Source organism: Aulonocara stuartgranti (assembly GCF_965226115.1).
Source record: "Aulonocara stuartgranti genome assembly, chromosome: 16".
NCBI lineage: Eukaryota > Metazoa > Chordata > Actinopteri > Cichliformes > Cichlidae > Aulonocara > Aulonocara stuartgranti.
The window spans coordinates 26638759-26665089 of record NC_138952.1 but is presented as its reverse complement, the minus strand read 5'-3'; the positions used below and the strand labels follow the sequence as shown (position 1 = coordinate 26665089).

The window sequence follows — 26331 nt, the reverse complement described above, 5'->3', positions numbered from 1 at the left end:
GTGCAATTTGAATTATATGCTGGAAAAAACTCTCTGCTTTGAAGCTCTGGGACAGAATCCCTTTGCTCTTGCACCTGCCCCCTTCTTCCTCTCTCCTGCTGGACCAGACCTCCCCTGCTACAAGCCTTTGTCTGTTTCTGATCTCCTCCTGCTCTTGAAAAACAATTGTTCCACACACAAGGATCAGAAACATGCATTCATACCTATAGTCCAAAGTAGGTCATTTGTCACAGCCAAAATGACTCATAGGAGTCTTTTTATGAAGCTGTCAGGGCTGTGGTTGAGGTTATGTGTTGTGTTGGTTGACTGAAATTACAAGGTTAAAGTTATGCAAAGATTTACTGTGATCGGATTACTAAAACAGTGTCACTGTGTATCATGAGCTAAAGCCAATCAGGCATGAAAACTACATAACAGTGTATTTTTGGAGGCAGCAAAATAAGGCTGCCACTTCTGACTTATGATAAGGTAAATGTTTTACAAGGTTTTTAGCCACACCTTTTAAATGGGCCCTGCACTGCCATGTGAGGCATTTAAAAAATAAAATTAAAGTGTAGGATTGGGAGTCCCTTTCCCTGCTTTCGTACCCACATTATAGCATGCTATGTGGACAAACACAATATATGTTTAAAAAAAAAAAAAACTGTTTCATGTATTTCGTATATAGTTCTTATTTCTTATTCTTATTTCTGGTTTTTAGGGTTGAACTTTAATTCTTATTTTCATTTTTATTGGGAGTGGCCTTGGAAGTTATCAGTTTGTCAGCTGTCATGCTACAACTTTGTCTGCATCGTAATCATAATTTAATCTTTATCTTTAATGATACTCATGCTACTTCTGTTTTTCAATTCAACTGTACACTTTATACTGTATGGCACACTCTACCCTGCAGTTTTAATCTGCCTTAAAAACTGAAGTAACCAAGTGAAGACCACTGAACGAGAATATGGCACTGTTACTGAATTCCTGCAAGGCTAAGATATGATCCATCATCCATCCATCCATCATCCATCCATCCAGTAGACACTGGTCAAACCATATGCTGCATATAAAAGGTGGACTTCCATGGTGTCACCATTGTGTAGGTATTTTGACTGACAAGTTAACAAGATAGAATACAATAAATGTCACCTTATAATGAGCACAAATTACAAAATAAGCATTACGTTCTATTTCATACAACATGATAATGTTGTATGAAATAATAATTGAAATCACTGAGGAAGGAATGTTTACTGAGATTACAGAGCAGAGGAGTCCACAACTGTTTACCTAAGAGGAGTTGCCCTCTGCTGGCCATTTGAAAGAATACAGGTTTAAGGTACTTCTTCACTTGTTTCACTTTTCAGACCTATATGCTACTTACACTGAAACAATCCTTGACCTTAGTAAACAATTTCCTGGTGAGTTTGTGGTCTCAGTCACTAGTTTAGTCTTACTTAATACAACTTATTGTTCATGTTCATTTTGCAAATGATGGTCTACATTAAATCTTTATTTTTCACAAAGGACAATAAAGTGAGGTATGCTTCTAGGTGGTGACTGACAAGTTGCTACCATATGTGCATGCTGTGTTCCTTGATTTCTCCTTCACATCTAGAGCCAAAAACTACTTCACAACATGAATTCAGTAATGGAGCCTACATCTATTTTATACAGAGTCTATCATTTCAAAGCTGTGCTAACATAGAGAGTGAGAGCTAGAATGGCCAAATTGCAATTATTTAACCAAACTTGCATGTCTTTGGACTGTGGGAGGAAACCAGCCAAGCACGTAGGTGACCAGGAGGATCTCCAACTCCTGGGCAAAATATTTACCTCTTCAAGGGTAACTCAAACAATACCCTTAAAGACGTAATTGTTATATGACTGACTGGCTAATCTGTTTTAGTTACGGTGTATCAGCTAAACACAGAGTTCAGTTGTGACTAAATGTAAGAAACGTTTTGTACATATAAACTGGCCGACCAAACAGCTGGGTAAAATTTTCTCCCTAATTAACTTTCTGTTTTGCTTTGGTGTTTCCCGTGATATTTGTCAAAAGTGTGAACCAACCTGACATGTCTTTGGAGCTGAAGTCATGCACTCTGCGTGCCCATCCATTCATCCAAGCACCCTTCTCTAATATAAAAGTCACGCTACCTTCTGCTTTGGCACTGAATATAGACACAGTTGTTTTCAGCTGTCTGAACGAATGACTAATGCCGCTGCCTTTTTTTTTCTTTCTCAAGAGGCCAGTCTTACACAGACATTAATTCATTGCAGCAGACACAAAGATTGCCCAATACCCAATGTTTCCCTATATATGATATCATAAAGTGCACGACCCTGCAACTCAGAAAAAAACATCCAGTTTCTTTTCCAAGCAGCAGGTTGACTGATTTATTACTTTCCAAAGTAAAACAAATCATTCCACATCCATCTATTTTATGTTTTGGTCTAGAAAACATAACTGTAACTGTAAACGTACTGCTATGATCTGCTCTCTGCTGTTTACATTTGATGTGAGCGAACAGTCCCGTAAGAGATCCACACAGCCTGAGGAGACATCACCCGATACCTTCCCACACCAGTGTCTCATCAGCTCCCAGATGTTCACTGAACTGTATTGATTAAGCAACATATAAGTGGTGTTTCCCCACCTCTCACCCACACAGACACGTACATACCCAGTTCATTTCAAGATTTTTCCTGTTTTCTTGATAGTGATACACTCAAAAGGCCTCAAGGCTTTCCAAAAACATTTTCTCTTACTGTATTTGTGACTGCTGCACATTATGATCTAACCTCATCATTCCCCACCCGATTTTGGGATTAAATAAAAAATATGATCGAGTGGTTGCAATTTTTTGTGGTTCTACACGTGAATTATAACGTTTTGTTAATTAAATAATACATTTTAGGCAGAGCATATTTCTTTCTATTTATAAATATGCGTACTGCAATGCAGCATTCACACAACTGGAAATACCCTGTGTGGTTTAAATGCTGGAGCTGCCTGGAGAGAATGAAGCAAATATAATGATGCTTAGGCAGGATTTACGTGGATGCATTTCAGGCTTCAACACTCTCAATTCGTATTCACTTTGAATGGGGTCATCTGAACTCACCTGCTGCTGAACTGATCTGGGGATCTGTTGTTTGCTTGAGCTGCTTGCATAGACAGTGAAAAAACATGACCATAGCTACCTGGTTGGAAAAAATTAGGCCAGTGCAGAAGAGCCTGAAACTTGCATTCTTCCTGAAATCCACAGGGCAATAGCTATGGTTGCAAAAAAAAGGTCTTCTTTCCTTACCTCTGTAAACACTTTGCTGTTAAGTTTATATCTTGGTCACTTATTTTGAATCATATTGAATAAAAATAAAATCTGTCCTTTCAAAAAGGAGGATTATCAATGGTATATTACACTTGCTCATTGGCTAATGACTTGTCAGTAACAAGTCATTAGCCAATGAGCCTTGCCATGATTTGATATTCTTACTATGACAATTGTACCAGCAAAGGAATGTGTGACTGCTAGCTCACTTGCTAGCAGTAAATAAATTAGAATATGAGCAGCTTTCTGCTCTATGTCTCTGTGATCTTTTTTGATATACTACTGAAATGCACAATACAAAACTGTAATATCTGTCTACACAGAAATGAAAATGTACTGACTTTGATTTAAATAGATGAGTTTATTTAGGGGTATACCACACAGTAAATATTTTTCACTGAAATTTAAATGCATCACCTTTATGACTAAGTGTAAAACTGCTGCAATAATATGTGATTTCTTGGTGTTCTCCAAAGGGAAGACATTTCCCAGATGACTCTGTAGCACTCCTCATGACTTCATGCTTTAGTAAAAGGGGATTTTCAGCCCCTCGTGTTGAGAGCAACGCCCTTTGTTCTTTTGTTGCCACCACCAGGTGATAACCACCTGTGCTGTCCAGTTCATTGATGTTATGAGGTTAAATTTTACTGCACCAGCAGCAGCTCACTGCCCACTGTGTAACACAGTGATGAGAAGCAAAGGGATTAAATGGCTACAACACATGAATATAAACAGTGATGAACATTCAACCAAACAGTGTTTCCCTGCAGCCCCCTAAAAACAACTTTGACTTTGAACTGAAACTAATAACAAAAAGGCTTTCTACAAAAAACCTTGTTTTCAAGAAAGAATAACTGGACTTCTTTGGAAAAATGTCATTTTTGTATGTGCCTGTTAGAACGTTTCTGTCCCGACTGGCACAACGTGGCAGAACAATTTTCTAAAGTCAAAAATGACATACTTAAATTTTTTTTTTCTATAGATACATTACACACAACTTTAATTATAAAAGAGAACAAAAAGCATCATGCATGTTGCTAGTGCTTTCTTCCATTTGCACACACTGATTTAATCAAGAGCTCCAAATATGAGCTGAAGATTTTGAGTCATTGCGATGACCTTTAACCAAACTGGTGAAAACGAGCATCAATTCTACTCGATGTCAAGACAAAACCACAACATGACTCACTACTGAATGCAGACAGATACACAACACCAAACACTCAGTGATTAATAGCATAACCAAAAACAGATCCCATAGAGCACATATCATGTAGGTATGTTTTCAAAGGAGTCTAATGCATTGTAGTCAGCTCTGCTTTGTATACTGATCTACCATCAAAGTAGATAAACTTTGTCTTTGCCAATTCTCTACCATCTGCACCCTGAGTAAACATGCTTATTTGGCCCATGGCCTACAGTGTTAAACAGAAAATTAAGGACAAACAGCTCCTTCATTAACTCTTTTCTCTCTAGATGCCTGTAGGAGCTGTTGTAAATTGTTGTGTTTATGGGGAAAAAAATTATAATACATGAAGTTCAACTCAGTGTGCTGATAAGTAGTGTGGACGCCTCCTCGTAATCCCTGTTACACTGGGTAAAGATGTCCTCTAGGAAGTCTCTGTCACAGTTTGGAAAGCTCTTGATGAGCTTCATCAGGGCCTGGTCATACTCAGCCCGTGGGTCTGGAAAACACACAGGAAAGAATACACATAAAGTTTAATTTGTTGTTCTCTTGAGACCCCTGTGGAAAGAGGGCTCCTTGATTGTCCTGAAATATACTTTCTTTCCTTCTCATGTATAGCTGGAGGCCTTATCATACCATGTTTTCATATTTTCTTTTTCAGCTAGCACGATCTGTTTTGCAGAACATTTGTACACATGATTGGTTACCAAACGCTCTAGAGCCAATCCCCAAAATCTTGATTTTCTTAGATATTTTGTTAATAATATAGTCAAACAAAGGAAAGGGGGATTCCAATGTTTACAGTCATTTCTTTCAGGCAGCATAGAGACTCTCCTGTCTGATAACTTTAGCAACTATTCCTCTCGAGTCCCCCATCGTTCATTATGATGCTGCTGGGGTATGATGACGCCGATTATCACAGTAATAATAGGGCATTATCATTGTTAAACATAGCAGATTCATGACTAAAAAATTTATATAATGATCTTCTCTTTAATAAATCTCATTGATGGTGACATTGTAAGAGCTTACACGAGGCTGGTTTCCATTCCCATCTGTAGCAATGAATGGTTGCAGACATTCCCTAAATTAATCATTTGCATGTAAAAACACAGTCTGCACCACAAATTATTGGACTGGGCAATAAAAACAAGAGCGAAGAAGAAGCACACTTTCGCCAAACCATTCATCGGCGAAGTCGAGAAAAAGGCGGTGGTTTTTTTTTTAGTTGATGGTCTTTGATGAGTGGGGCTGGCAAATAGTGAGGGACAGGAGAGGCCTTCACCCAAACAGGTTCCGGCAGAGTGGAAAGACATGATCATCGGGCTAGCTGGCAGATAGGGCTGGTGGCTAGTGTTCAGACAGCAATTAGCGAAGAATGAAAAGCAACTGAGTGGTAGGACAAGACACTGTTTACTACCAATACCAGATTCCAATACATCCTTAGCCCTTCCTTTGTCAAGAGCAATTACACCAAATACAGATCTTAGCTTATTTGTCCTTTGTTCAAGTTTTGTCATCTGTGCACTGTGGTCTAACTCAAAACAGAATATGAGGTCAACAGGGCATGCATTAGGTCAATCTGAGAGTTTCAGGAGTGCCCTCCAGTGGACCGCTAGGCAAACTACTTTCAACGGAGTGAAAAGTGGCACAGAAGGTTTGAATAAAGATGACACTATTGAAATGGGCGTGTGCTCAGCGTTGTCCATAGACTGTATGTAAAACATCGACATAGCCTCCTGATCTGAAACCCTACGAAGTCCGATTGTAATATGAGAAAAACTGCCGTGTTGCCTGAGTTATGTCAACAAACATTTTCTTGATGTCTTTATGGTTTCAAAGCTCCACGTCTCAATTAATTATTTCATTTATTTACAGCATTATGGGGTTTTTTTTGTAAATTATGAGCCCACATAGTTACTCTGTATGGGATAACATTCTCTAACAAATAATAAAGAAAGTTAGGGTGTGACCATCTGATGAGATTTTCTGCGTTCATAACTCCACTAGCTGAAAAGCAGTCCCAAACAACGAAAGCGCCTCGACCGTGTTTCACAGTGGGCTGCAGACACCCACTGTTGTAACTCACTTTTTAAAAGATTATATGTACACTTTCTATTTGCAGAGAGTATTATTTATTAATAAATACGTTAAAAATATTATACATTTCTCTCTATATATCATAGTTAAAAATATTAGGAATACAACAATATAAATGTTTTTAACCACAATAATTTGAAAAAGAACGCACATTTGGTGAACATGTTCAAATGCAATAGGTAGTCCGTTTTCTTTTGTTTGCTGTGAACACGAGTTATTCATATCTGCATCTGTATCCAGTCAGGTGTCAATCCAGAACAATTGTATAAGGGCGGCATTGCCCCTTGGCACATCTGTCTGGCTCCAGGCCAAGAGTCTGTCAGTCTTGCCTTGCTTCAGCGCAAGTAGAGAATTTACCTCGAAGACTGCCAGAATCGTAATAACAAACAGTAGAAGTTTGCGTGCGTCAAGCTTTGATCCTCTCAGTGCCCTGTCTGCTAAGTCACACATTTAAATGTGTTTGATATTTGGCATCATCCGTGCTAACTGCCAGGCAGAAGTGGAAAATACTTTGTTACTCACACTTACAGTATAGAGACACACACATATTTACGGCTCCCCATTACTAAAAGCACTAGTTTCAGCAGGTTTTGAATGCCCGGAGCTACAGTATCACAACGTACCACACATAGTTTCCTACCTACATTTTTGAAGCATGTAAAGCACCTACACCTAACATAGACTAAACAGGCAGTCAGAGTCCACTGAAAAAGGATGAGGTGGGCAAGTCTTCTCAAATGTCCGATTTAGGTTTGGTTAACCAGTGCTGAGCCAGACTAAAAAAAAAAGGCATGAGAAACAGAACAATGAGCGTTATTTACAGGTCCAGTCTAAGCTCACCAGCTTCTTCTGTCCAGCCGGAGCAGCTCTGTTCTGGATCTGGTTTCAGGTGTGACAACGGGGCTTGACTTTCTGCCTCCTGAGTACTTTCGAATTTTGGCTCTCTCTCGCTTCCTCTGGCTTGACCTTCAAGCTTGTCCAAAAAGACCGCGTTCACCCTGTCAAAGCATAGTGAACTTAACAAAATGCTTCACATAAAACTTGCAAATGTTCTATTTTACAACTCCACATGCCTGCAGGCTCCAAATGTCAGTGAGCGGGAAGTGTTTGACAGCTTTTTAAACTTCTGTACCCACTAATATATAGTGGAAGTTGCAGCCACTTAACATCCATCAACCCAGCCAGTCTACACTGGTTTTGTTCCAAAAGGAATGAACAAAAACACACTATTAATCTTACTGGGAGCATTCTTGCATGGGTAGTTTGTATTTAGTTTCAACATTTTTTTAATATTGAGTGAGTCTTTCATCAAGTGGCTCAGCACCGTTTCTTCCAAATTGTGTGCTTTTATGTTAACTTTACATAAGATATAAGATATAAAGGGTCTTCATACCTCTTGTGTTCCAGCTGCACTTCTCTCAGATTTCTTGATTCCTTTGTCTGTTTACCCTCCACATCTGTGCTCTGACAAAAAAAAGGGAAAAAAAGAAAATGTCAAATTTCCGCCCGCTAAGACTGAAGAATTTGTATTATTGTAAAGGTCATAGGTCTGACAGATGGAAAAAAAAAAAAAACATTCCTCTCTCCCACTGACAACACCTCCTGCTGTCCTCATGGTGCCTCTTTGAGGTGAGGATAATTTCTCAACTCCCACTATGTTGTTCTGCTGTAATAAATCATTTTAAATGGATCTGTGCGGTTGGAATACATACAAAATGTGGTTTGTTGTTATCTTGCTGAAATAAGCAAGACCTTCTCTACACTGTAAAAAAAATTGTAATATAAAAGTAGTTTACTGCGTATTTTACAGTTTTGTACTGTTCTTCTAGAATATCATTAAATTTACATAAATAGACAGTGATTTTACATTTCAAATGTAAATTAACGTAAAATCACTGTAAATGTAATAAAACATAATTTTCTTGTTTTTTAAATGTATTTGTCTTTACATGTGCATATTTAGATTGTTAAAAACATTCACAAATGCATCATAATTTCACAAATATTTGTCTGTTATTTGAAAGATTTAACTGTTAAATTCCAATGTAATGCTATGGAAAAATATATAAAATGATTCGTATAAACTTTTTTTTTCATCAAATAATAATAATAATTATTGTTATTTAGGGCGATCGTGGCTCAAGAGTTGGCAGTTCGCCTTGTAATCGGAAGGTTGCCGGTTCGAGCCCCGGCTCAGACACGCTCGGTCGTTGTGTCCTTGGGCAAGACGCTTCACCTACCACCTACTGGTGATGGGCAGAGGGGAATTATGAAGTGGAATTGTAAAGCGCTTTGAGGGTCTCATGAAGCGCTATATGAATGCAATCCATTATTATTTAAACCAACTGTTAACTGTATATTTCTGTACATTTAAGTATTATTTTTCATATTGCCGCATTCATTGACCTTGTTTAGAGGTAATTTCATTGTTCAATCACATTAAATCGTTCCTAATTTAATGTTTAAAAGTACTTGAAAAAGACTGTATTGTCATTACTGAAATAACCGTATTTTCATGGGAAAGTTCTTTGCTGTTATTTTATGGTATTATTTTGGTGCCCCAGCTGCCAGAATATTACTGTTTTTTAGGACTTTTTTTTTTACGGTGTAGAAATTTAAACTCTGTTTAAATCCTAATGGTTAATGTATCAGATTATCATAAAGCTAGTATGGCCATTGGCAGATTTTAAGATTAGGTAAATACAACCTTAGAACTAAGCCAAAATGCAGAAGCATTGTGTGAGAAAGTCCACACTTACTGCTACCGTAGGCATTAGGAGGGTAAGTCGCAGCTAGGTGCATTTGATCATAGTTAGCCGAAGTAAATAACTGGCTCTTATATGAGACATGCTGTTTATACAACATATCTCATTCACCTATTCTCATACACACTTTTTTTCTACATCTAAGTGCTTTCTATTTAATAACCACACTCAAGCAACTGTTTGTTAACACAATGCCAATTAGGAAAAATGTCAGTGACAATTCTACAACAATTCCTTCTTTAAAAAGGAATTGCTACTGCCTACACTTTGGTTTGCAATGCTGCTTTTGAAAAAAAAAAAAGCCCCACAAGATTTGCAGAACAATGTGTTTCAGACAGACAAAACAAAAGTGGAGAGTGTCCACAATGCACAGCACCATGTTGTGAGAAAACTAAACATAGCATATCAGCACACACACCTGATAAAAACTGTCCAGCACAGTGGTGGAGGGTGATGATTTGAGCATTATTCATTTTGTAGCTGCGTGACCTGGGCAGCAGGTCAACCATGAACTCCTCTGAATACCCAAGTATTTTAGAGTCAAATGTGAGAATAATTTAAATTGGGTTATGCAACAGGACAATGACCCCAAAGCACAGCAGCACATCTACAAAAGAATGGCTAAAAAGGAGTCAAGGTGTTGTAAGTTTGATTTAGATTGAGTTTTACACTGGATGCCCTTCCTAAAAGAAGGCTAGAATCAAAGCAGCACCCTTTTCTTGCCAAGCAAATACATCAGCCACTATACCACTTGAGGAGTTTACACTGGAGTTTGCTTAATTACTGACAAGAAATGAATTCAACACATTCATCTCACTCGTTTTTACTCTGTTTTTCTTCCCAGGAGAGTTAATGGGTCAGTGAGGGGAAGACGGAGCACAGCCCACCTGTGTCAGCCCTCTGCTGCATCAAAGCTTAGTATCAAATCTCCCACTCAAACACACAAGCACCCGCCTACAAATAGAGGATATGAAGGGGAGAGCAATGTGACTTATGGAGCCAATGCTGAAAGAACAACAGCTCCCAGGGTCTTGGTCAGAACCACATGAAGAAGTTTGCCTTTTGCTGCTCTGTGGCCGCAAGCTTTCATCTCTTAATCTGTGACATCGATCTGAAAGAGCTGAAGCCTGGGAGTATCAGCAGAAAGAGAGGAGAGGAAAGGCAGGGAAAAGAAAAGAATAGAAAAGAGAGGGGGGGGGGGGGGGAAGCATAGCAAGAGCACAGGAGCAGAGAAGATGGGAAAGGATGTGGAATGAGACATGAGACAGGGAAAGGAAAGAAACTAGTGGTAAAAACAGACAACTAAAGAAGAGAAATGTAGGAGACACAATGAAAAAATTGGAGAAAGCAGGAAAGACAAGAGGTGATGACATGATATGATGGGAGAAGGTTGTGTGAGATGAGAAAGTAGAACACCAGGATGAGGTGATGCTTTGGTACTGTCTGTGACCCTACTGTCACAGACAGCACCAAATCATCTATTTATCATCTATGTATCCTGTCTGTTTGTTTCTGTGTGTATCCCACCCTAAAATAGAGACTCCTTTGTCACTAGAACTGCTTTCTGTGTCTTTCTGCACCAAGGTCTGACCTACAGTCTCCTTTCCCCAATCTCTCTCACCACTAATTTTCCTGGTGAAAGATTTGCATCAGCTCTACAAGATTCAAAAAGAGGCAGAGAGAAAGTAAAACAGTGAGAGAAGCCCACAAAGAAAACATTTCCAAAGTTATTCCTCATGAAAGAACTGCTGCTATTTTAGGAGGAAATGAGGGTCTCTTTCTCAATGTTTGGTCCCCTTTGCTTTCTTATTTGCCAAATGATTTGTCCCAACTGTTGAGGGGGGTGGTTGCGATTAAGATGTTCTCAGTTAAATAGGAAGTAAGCGTAAAGGACAACAATTCACTCTTGGAGTTTATCTTTTTCTCTTTCTAAATCTGTGGGTAATTGAGCGAAAATATGTTTGTTTGTTTTTTGTTTGTTTTTTCTCTCTCTCCTCTTTACCCCATATGTGTATTTGTACAGGTATATAATGACTTTAATATATTCCCTTTGGGTTTTTTTTCTTTTCTTTCTTTTTTGTCTGCTTTGTTCTGTTTTATGCTTTTCTTGATAATGAATAAAAACTGTTTAAAAAACAACAACAAAAAAAAGAAAACATTTCCCCGCTTCTTCTCCTGTGTAACATCACTGATAGGTCGGGTGGAGAGCACGCATGTTATTAGCACTATGTTTTACTTTCTGACAGAAGCTTTCAACACTCTGCAATAAAAGCAGATTTTCTGAGCTAAAAATAGCCTTGAATTTTCAGAGGCTTACAGCATCTACTTGTTGTAAGACAATAAGCCATTGCCCCTGCAATGATTAAGAGAAATGGTATTTAGAGTTATTTATAGCCAGAGTAAATGATTGCCTGAGGACATTTTCAAAGTAGAATAATTATGGGATAATTTTATAATTACCATTTAGAATTATGTGGTCGAAAGGTAATTTTATTTTTCTATCTTGTATTGAATTAAGTAGCCTTGCGGCACACATGTGACCTGCTCAGAGTGTACTCGGGCGAAAGGCGGGGTACACTTGAACCACATAAATGGAGGAAAGATGGAATTCATTCAAAAATACATGGATGGAATTACTGATTTAAATTATATTTTTATGTAAGTTTGGGATTTTTTCACTATTTTTTTAACTTAATGATCTTTACTTACAAAGACAGTTTTGACATGTTGTTTTGTATTTGTTTCACGTTTTACTGTTTACTCACAATACTCAGATGCTACATTAAAAGTTTGATGTGCAATCTTATGACCTGACATTATTATTGTGCAATTTTTTTAGCCACTACATCAGTCTTATAAATTAATAAATTTTTGGACACTTGCAATTTTGGTATAATTATCCTCTCTTAGTGACTCGGAATTTATACATAAGTGAAAATGTATTACTTTTTATACCATTTATTTCAGAATTTAGCTTTTTTAAACCTCAGTTTTGAATTTTGTATCTTCTAATGCCGACTTGGGGAGTCAATGTTTCAAAGTAAATATGTTTTTTTTAATCTGCCATTTTTATACACCCCCATTTAAGTGATTGTCTTTTCCATTCACATTATTAGACTGACAAGACAAGTGATCCGTTAGGGAGGAACAGGTTTTTTTGGTTTTTATTTTTCCCTCTACATACACTCAACAAAAATATAAACGCAACACCTTTGTTACTGCTCCCATTCCCCATGGGATGGACATAGAGACCTAAAATTCATTCCAGATACACAATATAACCATCCCTCCCAAACAGTGGTCACAAATCAGTCCAAATGTGTGGTAGTGGGCACATCTGCTATATTGAGATAATCCATCCCACCTCACAGGTGTGCCACATCAGGATGCTGATCTGACATCATGAGTAGTGCACAGGTGTACCTCAGACTGCCCACAACAAAAGGCCACCCTGGAATGTGCAGTTTTGTCTCACAGCAAAATGCCACAGATGCCACAAGCAATGAGGGAGCGTGCAACTGGCATGCTGACAGCAGGAATGTCAACCAGATCTGTCGCCCGTGCATTGAATGTTCATTTCTCAACCATAAGCCGTCTCCACAGGCGTTTCAGAGAATATGGCAGCACATCCAACCGGCCTCACAACCGCAGACCTCGTGTAACCACACCAGCCCAGGACCTCCACATCCAGCAGGTTCACCTCCAAGATCGTCTGAGACCAGCCACCCAGACAGCTGCTGGAACAATTGGTTTGCACAACCAAACAATTTCTGCACAAACTGTCAGAAACCGTCTCAGGGACGCTCAACTGCATGCCCGTCGTCCTCATCGGGGTCTTGACCTGACTCCAGCTCGTCGCCGTAACAGACTTGTGTGGGCAAATGCTCACATTCGATGGCGTCTGGCACGTTGGAGAGGTGTGCGCTTCACGGATGAATCATGGTTCACATTGTTCAGGGCAGATGGCAGCTGAGAATGTCCCAGTTCTTGCATGGCCAGCATACTCACCGGACATGTCACCCATTGAGCATGTTCGGGATGTGCTTGACCGGCGTATACGACAGCGTGTACCAGTTCCCACGAATATCCAACAACCTCGCACAGCCATTGAAGTGGAGTGGACCAACATTCCACAGGCCACAATTGACAATCTGATAGACTCCATGCGACGATGTGTTGCACTGCATGAGGCAAATGGTGGTCACACCAGATACTGACCGGTTCTGGGTCCCCAGACCCCCAATAGCGCAAAAAACTGCACATTCCAGGGTGGCCTTTTGTTGTGGGCAGTCTGAGGTACACCTGTGCACTACTCATGATGTCAGATCAGCATCCTGATGTGGCACACCTGTGAGGTGGGATGGATTATCTCAATATGGCAGATGTGCCCACTACCACACATTTGGACTGATTTGTGACCACTGTTTGGGAGGGATGGTTATATTGTGTATCTGGAATGAATTTTAGGTCTCTACGTCCATCCCATGGGGAATGGGAGCAGTAACAAAGGTGTTGTGTTTATATTTTTGTTGAGTGTACTTCTTCCAGCACACGTTATACAACCCTGTTCTGTCTTCTGCAGAAAACCTTGCAGTCATGTCATGTTGTGTCTCTGTCTCTGCTCAGTGTGAACTCTGGGAAGTCCCTTGAACTTTCCTAGCCTTCCACCGCTTCCTTTCTAAGAAAACCAACATTCAGAGAGAAAGAGAGGCTGAGTAAAGACAAAAGGAAGCAGACATTAAAAACAACAGAGGCTGAAAGAGGTAGAAAGACAATACTGACAAGTAACAAGAATATAAAAAATACATACAAAACAAAAAAAAATAATAGGAAACTCCCCCAAAAACATTGGCATATTTATCGGTGTATTTTCTTTCCTTTTACTCATCTGTGATCTTACTGTACCGGTGTGTGCTCCATGTATGACCAGTAGATAAACGTAAGCTCCCGACCCCTACCCGACCTACATGGGATATAGTTTAATATCCGTGTGGCCTCAGACGATGAAAATTCTGCACCTAAGGGTATTTACTCAGAAAACAGTCTACAAATGTAGATCTACTTGTGTAAAATACCACACAGATTCTCTGACGCCACACATATGAGAGTTAGCACTGACTCCTAGGATGCATAGAGCACATGCATGCATAGGCCCACTGCTGCACAGAGTAAGCAAAACATATATGATTTGGACACCACCTTACCCTGGATGACGTGCGTATGGCAGTGGTGGACGCTGATGAAGCTTTCCTCTCGAAATTCTGAAGAAACCTCTCCTGTGTTCTGCAATAGATAAACACTTTATTTCTTCTGTCGTGCAGCAGACATGGTCACACACACACACACACACACACACACACACACACACACACACACACACACACACACACACACACACACACACAATAATAAGGCCTTAAGTATTATTTTAATCAGCAGACACTCCACAGACCTGAAAAGCTGACAGTCTGACAAAGGCTGACCACGTTTGTTTGTCCCCGTGTGACACTGTCCCGACTGTGCACAGAGCATCTGCTCTGCTACCCATTAGCCCCTTTTCTAAATATCATCATTGTTTCTTCAGTTCTGTACACTGGTCTGCTGTCTCCTGTTTTTGTTTACCTTGTAAGGAAACCAGGGATGCCACTTGACAAGCAATTACCTTGGGAGTCAGCCAGGGATCATATTCCAGTAACATCGTGGCTGTTGGGGTAATGGATTTAAAGTGGTCAGACAAAAAGGAATGAAGGGGCTGTAGTTACAGTAGACGCTCTGAATCATTAGTCTGTCTATATTTAATAAAATCTCATGACTTTTTTTGGAGAGCACGGAATAATGTTTCTGTTTTTTCTCGGCTTTAATTTGTAAGACATATTTTGAAAGGAAAATATATATTAAAGTCAGGCTAGGAAGTATGTGGAGCAAACCTTACAGCATGTTGTAATTCAAGATGCCTGAGAGAGAGAGTCCTTTCAGAAAAAGAAAAATTACACTACATTAAAACTATGGTGGCACAGAACTTTCACCTGCAATTTTGGGGTTTAAATCCGGTATGAAGCCAAAGGTTTCCACTGGCTTATATTTATTTAGTAGTTATGAGAAGCATGCTCTGTCTGTGCTTGTGTGCTGGGAGACGCTGAAAAACATTTTGATACTTTCTTCACTTTCTCTATTATACCCTCCACAAGTACTACTGTAATTTGTGGAATTTGACAGGGCTGTTGTTTTTCTCCAGCTCAACGCTTAAGCTGCATCAACTATGCAAATGTTTTCCAGTGCCGTGGCAACCAGAGACTATAGAAAGGGAATGACATTCAGAAACTTCAAGCAACTTTGGGCCAAATAACCAATGGCAGCAGGAAGTGGGCGGGACCCAAGATAAACCTTTGGGTCAACTTCCAGACAAGTGATTTTAGTTGCTACCATTGAGAGTGCAGAATACCATTGATTGATATAACCTAGTAGTGGGTTAGAGCAGTGATTCCCAAAATGTTGGCTGGGGCCACCTGGTGGGCTGTACTGTACTGTAGTTGTACTTTTATTATTGAATTGACAGCATGCTGACATAATTTCAGGGAAGACCACAGCTGCATTGATGATGATTTAGTTATGGTCCTGCACTTTAATGTGAAGAAGGATTTAAGAATTCAACTTACAACCAAAAAATTGCTTTTAAAATCAAATCAAATAAATAATCATAATAATAACAATGATACTACGACTAATAATAAGATGAACGAAAGCATAGACTTAGTTTTACCTCACTAAAATTAGGTTCTGTTTATGGCTTCTGTATAGGATCTATGCAACTACCAGCTCATTCCACTGAGATCAGCTGCTGCTTTGGTGAATGCTCAATGACAAGTCATATTTTACTGGGACACATATAGGAAATTAGACACATATCAGCACTCCGCCTGCTCTTGTGACATCTGATGCTGAATATAACTAACAGAGATCCATGTTAGAGCATGACAGAACACAACACTGCACACAATACCAGAAGGCAACAGCAATGAAACCCAAGCAACCCCGATCCAGGGCTAACCTGAGGCGGTCCTGCTCAAACTCCTCCCTCCTCCTCTGATCTTCCTGCCGCTCCTTCTCCTGTAGATGCTCAGCCTGCAATACATCACACTCAGTTGCCGTGCCACGAACCTGCTTTCCCCCAAATGTGCAAGTGACATTAACCAAAGTGACTAACGGAGCCATTACATTAGAGCATGCTATATGGATTGTAACATTCATGCATACACATGCTAGTCATGCTTGTTGGGCACGAACACTGGAAATTTTTATATAACTTTAATGCAAAAAACAGCTGCTTGCTTAAGTGAAAATACATTGATGGGGTTTTTTTGCACTAATAAAGTTGTGGAGTTGTAAAGTATTTTGTCTAGTGTCATTTATATCGTTATCGCAAATTTTCAAATGTATATCGTGATAAATATTTTTGGTCACATCGGTGAAAATCCCTCCTAGTACTGTCTATTTTAATGATCTTTTTCTGGCATCACAGACTTTATTTTCTCGTACCATGGTCTTACTGTAAAATAGGACATGGTGTGCTGTTTAAGATAAAGAGGGTGGTGGTGAGAGTCCAGAGACAGGGGTGAAATGTAGTGTGACCCAGCATGTTGTTTTATATGTATGTATTTATTTGCTGGATTACCGATACTCTGTTCTATGTTGTCACAGAGGTCATGGCACAACAGACAAAGATCTGTGGAATACTGGCTTGGTCTTTGCCATTAATCAGCCTTCCGCATTACTCTATCACCATTATTGGAAAGACAGCAGGGCCAAACGTTGAGTAGAATACGTCTGAGTGAAGAGCTTTTCTTTGGGGGCTGAAAACCCCAAAGTCCATTAATCTGTTAGTTCTCACATAGCTTTAGTGCCAAGTGTGTGTGAGAGAAACTCTCGCTAGAGCTCATGTTGATGCTTGTCTCTACTGACATCTGCAGGGTAAGCATGATATTACTCCTCACTAAGGGAAGAAAAATTAGTTCCATGGGGTAGATTTATAAGCTTCTGAGCACTAACATAACAGTAATAAAAAGTAACTTGTCATGCTCACTGGTGAGGAAATGTGATTGATTTAGCTATATGTCTGTGAGTAGGATTTGCATGGGAATTTCACCAAAAATGGGGTTTGGACTTAATTAGAAGTGAATAACTATGGTGGTGATACGATTGGATCCAGGAAATCAGTTTTTACATGTGGATGGAATTAGCCTTGGTAGAAGAATACGAGTTCTTGCTGTTAGCTGCCTGCTCTAGTTTACAATGTGCAGTGTTGTGTTTTACCTGTTTGCATCTGTTGTTTTAGGCTAACCTGGAAATACAGTGCCACTGTAGACAATGGCCTCAGCCTTGTATTCACTCTAATCAAATCCATCAGATCTTTTGTTTTTAGCATTGAAGCATTACAAATGGTTTGCTACAAGACATTAGTACATACTAGAGATGGCACGATACCACTTTTTTATGTCCGATACCGATAGCATAAATTTGGATATCGGCCGATACCGATATGAATCCGATATAGTGTGTTTTTTAAACAACAAAACTGTTTTTTTAAACATCTTGCTGCATTTTGTATAAGTTCAAACTCAAGTTTAAAAAACAAACAAACACTAAAGCTATTCTGTTATACCTGTATGCAAAAAAATACACTGCACCCAAAATATTTCATAGTTCAGCAATACTGATCAATCTAATAAACTTAGACCTACTCCATCCTCCCTATTCTGGTATTTTAAAGAGTAAGCACCCTAACTAATAGGGTTCTAAAACTCCCTGCAAAAAAAAAAAAAAAAAATAGGGAACCACCCCCCACCTCATGATGCTTAATCGACGTAATCAACTTTAATTTGGTGCAGTGTGAAAAAAAAATGCCCAGAAATAAATTATTTTTCAAGAATAATTAAATAGATTCAACATCTTTCTTCAACAGAATTGCAGACTGCACAGATGGTACCTTCCCAAAGGAAAAAGTAGTATAGCTTACTAGGGTATATTAGACTTAATAGTTACTATATACAGTAACGGACTTCTATACATTTTACATCAGATTAAAACTTTGTGTGTAAGATTCAGATAATTATTTATTAAAAGCTCGACATTTTAAATGAGAATAAGAAAGAAAAGTATGTCTTTGTGCCCCCCTTTTCCCTGTTAATGCCCTATCGGCCCCCCTGGCTAAACTTTGCTAGATGCGCCCCTGCACAGTTACCAGCCGTCAGCTACGTAGAAAAAGATCCTCGAGTAGAAAGTAATATTAAATAAATTCTAACAACAGCTTATCAAGCTTAAACGTGCTGCTGTTGTTCAGCCGCTGGTTTCCTCTTTCTGGTGCAAAGTGGGCAATAAACAAACAAGAGAGACAGACCTGCGACAGAATCAGGTGATCAGCTGATCATTAAGCAGTTTCATGATTGAAGTAGGAGCAGGAGAGAGAGGGAGAAGAGGCAGTCGCTCCATATATCTGTTGTTAAGCTTAACGCTGGAATGCTTTACAAACATTCAGAGATGAACTTACACACTTGCTTTACTTCTCTCTGGGATCACTTCCTCGGAGATGAAATGCCGGTTTGGTAGCGAGGCTCCGAATGCTCAACCAGACAACAGGTCTCGCACGCCACAGCCGCTCTATCACGTGATGCATACTGCTCCGACGTGCTACGGTTTTTTTAAATTTCTCTCCGATATCCGATCCAGTAATTTAGGTCAGTATCGAACCGATACCGATCGGTCCATCTCTAGTACATACCCTTCAATTCAATTATTCAGCAACAGTTACCTTTACATGGTAAACTAAAGACTACAACAATAATCTGATAATAATCTGCTTGATGTTTTGATTTTATGCTTACCTTCTCCCTCTGTATTGCTTTCATCTTCTGCAACTTTTCCTCCTCTTCCTGTCTCTTCCTCTTGTCATCCTCAGCCTTTTTTATCTAGAAAGAGCATTTGAAATGAAATATTTTATTTTTGGATGAACAGGAGAGGATGCGAGCTAAAGTAGAAATGTATTACTGCATCTCAAACATGGCATGTTTTCATGCACTGTCTGTTTTTTGTTTTTTTTATGGCAGCAGACAAAAATGGTATGTGTAAATAATTTGCTGTAATATTTAGATATATGTAAAGCTCCACAGAAAATAAATGGATGCTTTCCAGAGTGAATAACTTGGCATGTACTTTCTTCTGCAGTTTCATGGATTGATGATTTATTTGCTGTTTTTGCCTGACTTCAGCCAGTGTGACATCACCACCTGGATAAAAGATCAGAATGCCAAATGTCAGTAAGTGAGGATGTGAAGATAAATATAGAAATGGTAAAGGTAGAGGGTAAGGACAGATTACCAAGCCTCTCTGGATTCACACATACAGAGGGGACTCTCTGTGTTTCTTTCCATCTGTTAAGAGCCTCTTCTTCTTTTTGAGCAACTGCAGCAACAACAACAGACCTCTCATTTCATACATTTGGAGAGAAATGTCAAATAAATGAAGATCAAATTGGTGTCATAGTTACTTGTTTTCATCTTGTTTCGCTTAGATTCATTTGGTGGGATAATGGTGTATCCATCTGAGCTGAAACAAGGACAGAGACACAGTGTGACTGTTGGTATTAAGGCAGGAGAAGAACAATGCAAAAACTGAGTGCTTCTGGTGTCGAATATTTCCTTTGTTCACTTATAATGAGGTATTTTGAAAGTATTTAGAAAACGTTGCAGTTTCACCTCCGCTAACAAATTAATTTAACTTGATCAGTAGTTTAAGTTTATTCATACACTTCATTTAAGCTTTATTAAAATAATGTAAAAAAATTTAAAAAAATAGTATAGGTAAAATATTGTCAATAAGGTATATCCAAGTACAGTTTGAGTATCTTTTTCTCATCAGTGTGGTACAATTTGCAATGCTACACTGGTCTAGAAATTATTATTATTAATACTAATAATAATGTATACTGCAGAGTAATGAGCACTATGCAGAACACAGTGATGATGTCTTAATGTCAGTGGCTCCTTTGGCCAGCCTTATTATCCCAGCAGGGTACCTGATCACAGGCAGAATGTAGGTGTTGATAGCCTGGATCTTGTTTTTAACCATTCAGCTGATGCCTTCAGGACTTGCCTGACCCTCTGCAGGTACTTGGTGGTTGCAGCTTCCTAGCTGCTTTTCGTGGTTCCCATTTGCATGTGGGAATCCCAGGTATTTGTAGCTGTCTGCATAGTTGCCTTCTGGTAGTTCGATCACCTCCAGTCTGACTACCTTCACTCTCTATGTTACTATCTGACCACACTTCTCAAATCTGAATGACATTCCGATGTCGTCCTGGTGGTTTGGATCAGTGAATCGATATCTCGTTAACTCTTGGCATACAGCTTGATGTCATCCATGTAGAGGAGGTGGCTGACAGTGGCTGTATCCCAATTCAGGGTCTGCAGCCTTAAAGTACGCAGCCTTAACGGTCCACAAGGGCCGCGTACTCAAAGGCCGCTAAGGCCGGAAGTGCGAGGTTTCTGAAATGGGACGGTCTAGCCTCCGTGGCGCTGCCCAGGTTGCCTAGCAACCATGACACTAACAGCTGGAACCATTTCATACAGCATTATTTGACAGAAATGAAGGAAAAAATATTTTGTTCATTTGTTTGTTTGTTTCTACATGAGCTTTGATTTGATAAGTATCTGAGGCTGAGACCACGGGACTGTGGAATCATGATTATTGGGCTTCATTTCTGTACTGAACAGTCATTTTAAGATTAGCTAGTAAATAACAATTAGCTCATGTTGTTCATGAGACTAAAGTCATCTTACTTTGTAATATTGGCCATATTGTATTAACTAATATAAATACAATATGGCCAATATTAAAGTTATCATTTCAATCATTATTAGTTATTACAGCAGTGAATGACTGTTTCAAATACTGAGCTGCAGTAAAAATTCAAGCTGCATTTATTCATATTTCCTGTCACCTTAAATCTTCACTGTATATATAACTGTGTTATATATAAGAGACAAATATTGTTCTTTTAATATGTTGGCATTAGTAAATTTGTCTCAGTGCTTACTTTAAATATCCATAAAATAATCAAATTTTCTGTAAGATTAAGGTCGACTATTGAACGGCGTATATTTTAAAGTAAAGGCTTTAAAACCAAGTTAGTACAAACGTCGCTAATGTCACATAACTTTGCTGACATGTGGCCAACAGGAATGTTTTAATGTTCTTCTTTATTAAACATTTGCACATAAATAAGTGACATAATATTCAGTACTTACTTTTAAAAGTTTACTCTTCGTGCGCCCCTCTTCCGCCGTTTTTTGCGCTATGCATTCTGGGATATGTTGGGCCACAAAGTCTACACATCCTTAAAATTCAGGGAAATGAAGGACGCATTTCAGGGCCGCATTTCGAGCAGCCTTTGAATTGGGACAGCCTTCGTCGCGTCGCTGTGACGTAATCAGCCTTAAAAGGCGGCCTTTAAGGCTGCAGACCCTGAATTGGGATACAGCCAGTATCTGTAGCCAGTCTCGTCAATGACCTCACTGAGGGATTCAGGCCTATGCAAAACAGTAGTGGGAAGAGCGCATCTACTTTTTAGATCCCGCGACTTGACAGTGATTTGTGCTTTGGGCTTGAAGTTGGCCTTAATGGGGATGTGGCGAACAACACTAGAGTTCTATAAGAAGGCTCTTAGGGTCCTGTTGATCTTGTGCAAGAGAGTACACCTTGGATGGTTCTGTGGAGAACAGCTGGTTTATTTTCCTGCCTTCTATTTCTGTGGTGTACCTCGTCAATTTCTAGCCACGAGAGCAGTTCCTTCTTCCCAATGTTGTAACACTGAGCTACTAGTTGTTTCGCTGTCAATCTGGATGCTGGGTATTGAGGATTCCATAGGTCCCCTCATTCTATTCATGTAACCTCTTCTGCTGGGATTAACTTACATAGTAGCATTCCAACAGCACCCTATTTTCATCTCTTGCCCAGCTGTGGCTTCTTGTTCCAGTAGCCCACTTCTCATCAGTGTGTCCTGGTTCCTCAACACCTTGTTAATCCGGGCAACATCTGAGCTGTCATGACTTAATTTCTATGTCTCTCGTTCATGTCTGAGGTTTGGTTAGGCTAGGTTACACAGCAGTAGCTAAAAACTTACTGCATACATTTAGCTGAAAACGATTCAAGTGAAAATTTCCAGTAGTTATGTAAGGGATATCATTTTGCATTCCATCATTTTTTCCCTTGTTTTCTTTGTATTTCTGTATTTGAGGAAATTTTGTACTGAAGTCTTAAAAAACATAAAAAAAATAATAAAGGATAAATATTACGTATGGCCAAAAAGCCACTCAAAAGCAAAACCACCAGCAGTTTAAGAATATCCAAAAGTATGTGGTAATGAAACTAATATGATGCTGCTTTGAAGGGACAAAGTAAATTGCACTGCTATGGTTTTAAAATCATCTGTTTCCTTTCTAATGTTCATGTGATTTCTGTTTACTTGAGTAAAATCAAGACATCTTTACAGACTGCACTTTGATAACACGCCTGTTTACTTTGCCCAACATGCTTATAAAACTGCTTATAAAAGATACTTTCTTCGTATACATAGAAGCTGTGCTTTACCACGAACATTGAAGGCAACGTTTCACTCTCCGATTCCGTGAAACGAAAGTGAAAGTCAGCTCTGTAGGAAAACAGAAATCTACTCCAGTAAATAAAATGTAACACAAATAGAATAAATGTTAGGCAATGAAGAAATTTGCACATAAGAGGCGGTTTATTCAGCCTCCTCTGTGGATCTATAAATGACAACATGAGCTCTCTCTCTGTGTGTGTGTGTGTGTGTGTGTGTGTGTGTGTGTGTGTGTGTGTGTGTGTGTGTGTGTGTGTGTGTGTGTGTGTGTGTGTTGCTTTGTTTTTCAGTTTTCAGTTCTTTGTTTTATCAACACAAACTTTGTACTTACTACCGTGGCTGTCCAGTTGGCACTTGTGGATTTCCGTGAACATTTGGATTTGGAAGTGTTTGATCCTGTCCAGACACATCTGTCATCTGTCTCGGGTGTCTGGCGTTTTGGTTTTCCTCGGGGTTTACCTGGTTCCTTTTGTATCTTTGGTCGTAATCCATCGTGTAACCTGCACACCGACAACCTCGGAGAAGATGTCTGCCTGAAGCTAGTTAGTCTGCGGGCACCAGTTAATGTGTTTCTATTCTAAGCCCAGTTTTCTTTTCCAAGTGTAGTCAGGCGACGTGAGGGCACAGCGGAGTGGGAGGATTTTTTTAACCAACAGCGCCATCTGCTGAGGACAAATGGCAGAGGAGAATTTTAAAAGACCTCTCAAGACCTCTTAAAAGGAACCCCGACTATTATGACAAGTTACTCTAAATATGTTACAAATTATCTCCACTACATAAAAAACATACTTGAGAATAACTGCAGTTTTTTTTGTCATTCATTAAATCTTCGTTGTTTAAAACTATTTTGAAGCCGTGAGAGCGGCCATGGTTTTTTTGCACACAATGCATTCTGGGACGATAACATGGGCTTTGGAGTTGACGTCACGCCGCAATGCATTGTGGGAGCGCGGCGCGGGGTCTACGAATCAAAACAAACTCACTGTGTTGGAACGACGGCGACAAGAAACATGCTTAAAAGCAGCTCAAAAGAAAACGGATGGTATAGAGACCGATTGCGTCCAGAGGTGAAGCAGCGGTACTTGAAAAAAAGTGTGCATCGCAAATCTGGACCCATATGAAATACGGCAGTGGAGTAAAGACCCAGACGACTTACCGCCACTGTCCTACCCCGATATCTTCACGTATCTTGTTTGTGGAGTAAGCGCTTACACAGCGAACCAGTTTCGTAATTACAAGTCGCTGGAGGCGCACATCCAAGTTACAAACGGCTGGGTGCAAGATTTGGCTATTTTCAAGCCGCCAAACTCTGAGTACATCGTCATTCATACCAAGGTAAGTCAGCTGGAGTGCATCGAGTGAAATAGCCATTGTCCACCCCCCACCATAATTAATGTTATACATTTATCATTGAACTTGTAAAGTAGATGCAAATTAACACATTGATAATCGGGCAAATTATTAACGCCAATTTGTGTCCTCCCTGTCTCATTTCATTTATTGTCTTTACATCAACCTTGTCCTTGTATGTTACAGGTACTGCACTCCCAAAGATTGAATGAACCATGGGTAATTGTAAGCACCACGGGAAAGATCGAAGCCGCACACTGCACCTGTATGGCCGGAGTTGCTGAGACCTGCACCCATGTTGCTGCACTTCTGTTTAAAGTGGAGGCAACAGTGAGGATCCGTGGCACAAAGACAGTCACAGATGAACCAGCCTACTGGGTTTTGCCGGGGAACACAACCAAGATACAGCCAGAGGTTGGCCATAACATTGACTTTACATCTTCAGCAGTACAAAAAAAGACTCTTGATGAAAATATAAACGGACCGTCTGTGGTGAAAGGCAGAAGAAGCAGTCCTTCAAAAAGAAAGATTCCTTCTGCTACGTTTGAGGAGTTGTCACCAGTGTTAGACACACTTCAAAAACACAATAAAGCAGTGTGTTTGTCTGGATTGGAGAAATACTACACATCACACACTGTAAAGTCATCCACATTACCACTGTCTCTGGCGTGTTTGCACAACACGGGTGCACAGTCCCTTGGCCTTACCGAGCTACAACTGCACTGTGAAAAGTACGTAAACGCAGCAAAAGTTACTGAAGAACATGCAGGAGCTATTGAGGTACGCACAAGACTGCAACACAAGAGCCCAGAATGGTATGTTTGGCGTGCTGGGAGAATCACAGCTTCAATGATGCACGCTGTGTTTGCCACCACTGTAGAAAAATCCGCCATTACTGTGGTTAATCGTGTTTGCTACCCTGTTAACTCTGTCTATAATGTGCAAACAACTTGGGGACTGGAGCATGAACAGGACGCTCGACACGCCTACACCCAGAAAATGTCAGCGTGTCACAATGTCACGTGTGAATGTTGTGGGAAGGGGTACCTGGAAATTAAATGTCCATTTAAATACAGCATTTAAATACAGCATTCAGCAAGGATTGGATGCACATGACAAAGACTTCTGCCTCGAGTTGACAGCAATTGGACTTAACTTGAAGAAAACACATCACTTTTACTCACAAGTGCAAACACAGTTCTTTGTGGCCAACGCAAAGCACTGTGACCTCGTGGTATGGACACAAAAAGACATGGCAGTTGTACGCATCTTATCTTCCCTGATGTGCACTCCTGGGAATCACATTTAAAGAAAGCTCAGGAGTTCTTTCAGAAGGTGTGCCTTCCTGAACTAGTAGGAAAACATTTCTCTAAGCAAAATGCAGTCCCGAGTGGTCACAACGTTTTTCCTTCTGGTGTCTAGTTTTTTGTCATAAGTGCATTGAAATATGTATAAATTGATTTCAAACCTGCAGCACTTACCATGTAACAATTGTCAAAGTGTAAAATAAAGAGTCAAATGCAGTTATTTGTCGTTATCTGGCTTTTATTATAACGTCATGAAACAAAGAGTTCAAAGTGATGATAAACTGTCGATTATAGTATACAGGTACAGAAATGGTTACATAACGTAATGTCAGTGTGTTCATACAATTACACATAAAAAAAAGGTTTTCCTAGTACTATGTCTTCAGAGACATACTGAGAGTTTTCACAAATATTAATTAACAAGTACAAGTCTCATGTGTGTCTGGTTTCACTACCACACTGGGGCACATGTTAACCAAACCCTAACCAAAACGCAACACACCCTCACAATTTTATCAAGGAAGGTAACGTCTTCACCCTCACATGGAAGAAGAGAACGGATTGTCATGGTAGTATATAGCATTTTGAACTTGTTGCGCAAACTGCCAATTACTTGATCGACATGGATTCTTAGGTGTGCAATGGCTCGTGTATTTTC

At 39.6% G+C, this 26331-nt stretch overlaps 1 protein-coding gene and 3 long non-coding RNA genes across 4 annotated transcripts in view; 2 read left to right on the top strand and 2 right to left on the bottom strand.

The window, feature by feature from the left end:
- The window catches only part of LOC309691595, a 72562-nt gene extending 70456 nt beyond the window's left edge, over window positions 1-2106 (bottom strand). The window contains exon 1 of the long non-coding RNA XR_014272059.1: window positions 2056-2106. This is a non-coding gene — a long non-coding RNA (uncharacterized lncRNA). The remainder of the gene's footprint in view (window positions 1-2055) is intronic.
- Window positions 1-13181, top strand: part of LOC309691594 — a 53550-nt gene extending 40369 nt beyond the window's left edge. The window contains exon 3 of the long non-coding RNA XR_014272057.1: window positions 10213-13181. This is a non-coding gene — a long non-coding RNA (uncharacterized lncRNA). The remainder of the gene's footprint in view (window positions 1-10212) is intronic.
- Window positions 3659-23650, bottom strand: epsti1 (epithelial stromal interaction 1). Its single transcript, XM_082509374.1, has 10 exons — window positions 23348-23650; window positions 19909-19967; window positions 19740-19823; window positions 19575-19648; window positions 19247-19330; window positions 16417-16490; window positions 14573-14651; window positions 7997-8067; window positions 7444-7601; window positions 3659-5002 (listed from the first exon to the last, which is right to left on the bottom strand). The coding sequence occupies exons 1-10, from the start codon at window positions 23506-23508 to the stop codon at window positions 4857-4859; spliced, it is 990 nt and encodes a 329-aa protein (XP_082365500.1). The 5' UTR covers window positions 23509-23650; the 3' UTR covers window positions 3659-4856.
- A 589-nt stretch (window positions 23651-24239) lies between these two features.
- On the top strand, window positions 24240-25889 carry LOC309691596. The gene is made up of 2 exons (XR_014272063.1): window positions 24240-24351; window positions 24553-25889. It is a non-coding gene; the product is annotated as an uncharacterized lncRNA (long non-coding RNA).
- Window positions 25890-26331: the final 442 nt, after the last annotated feature.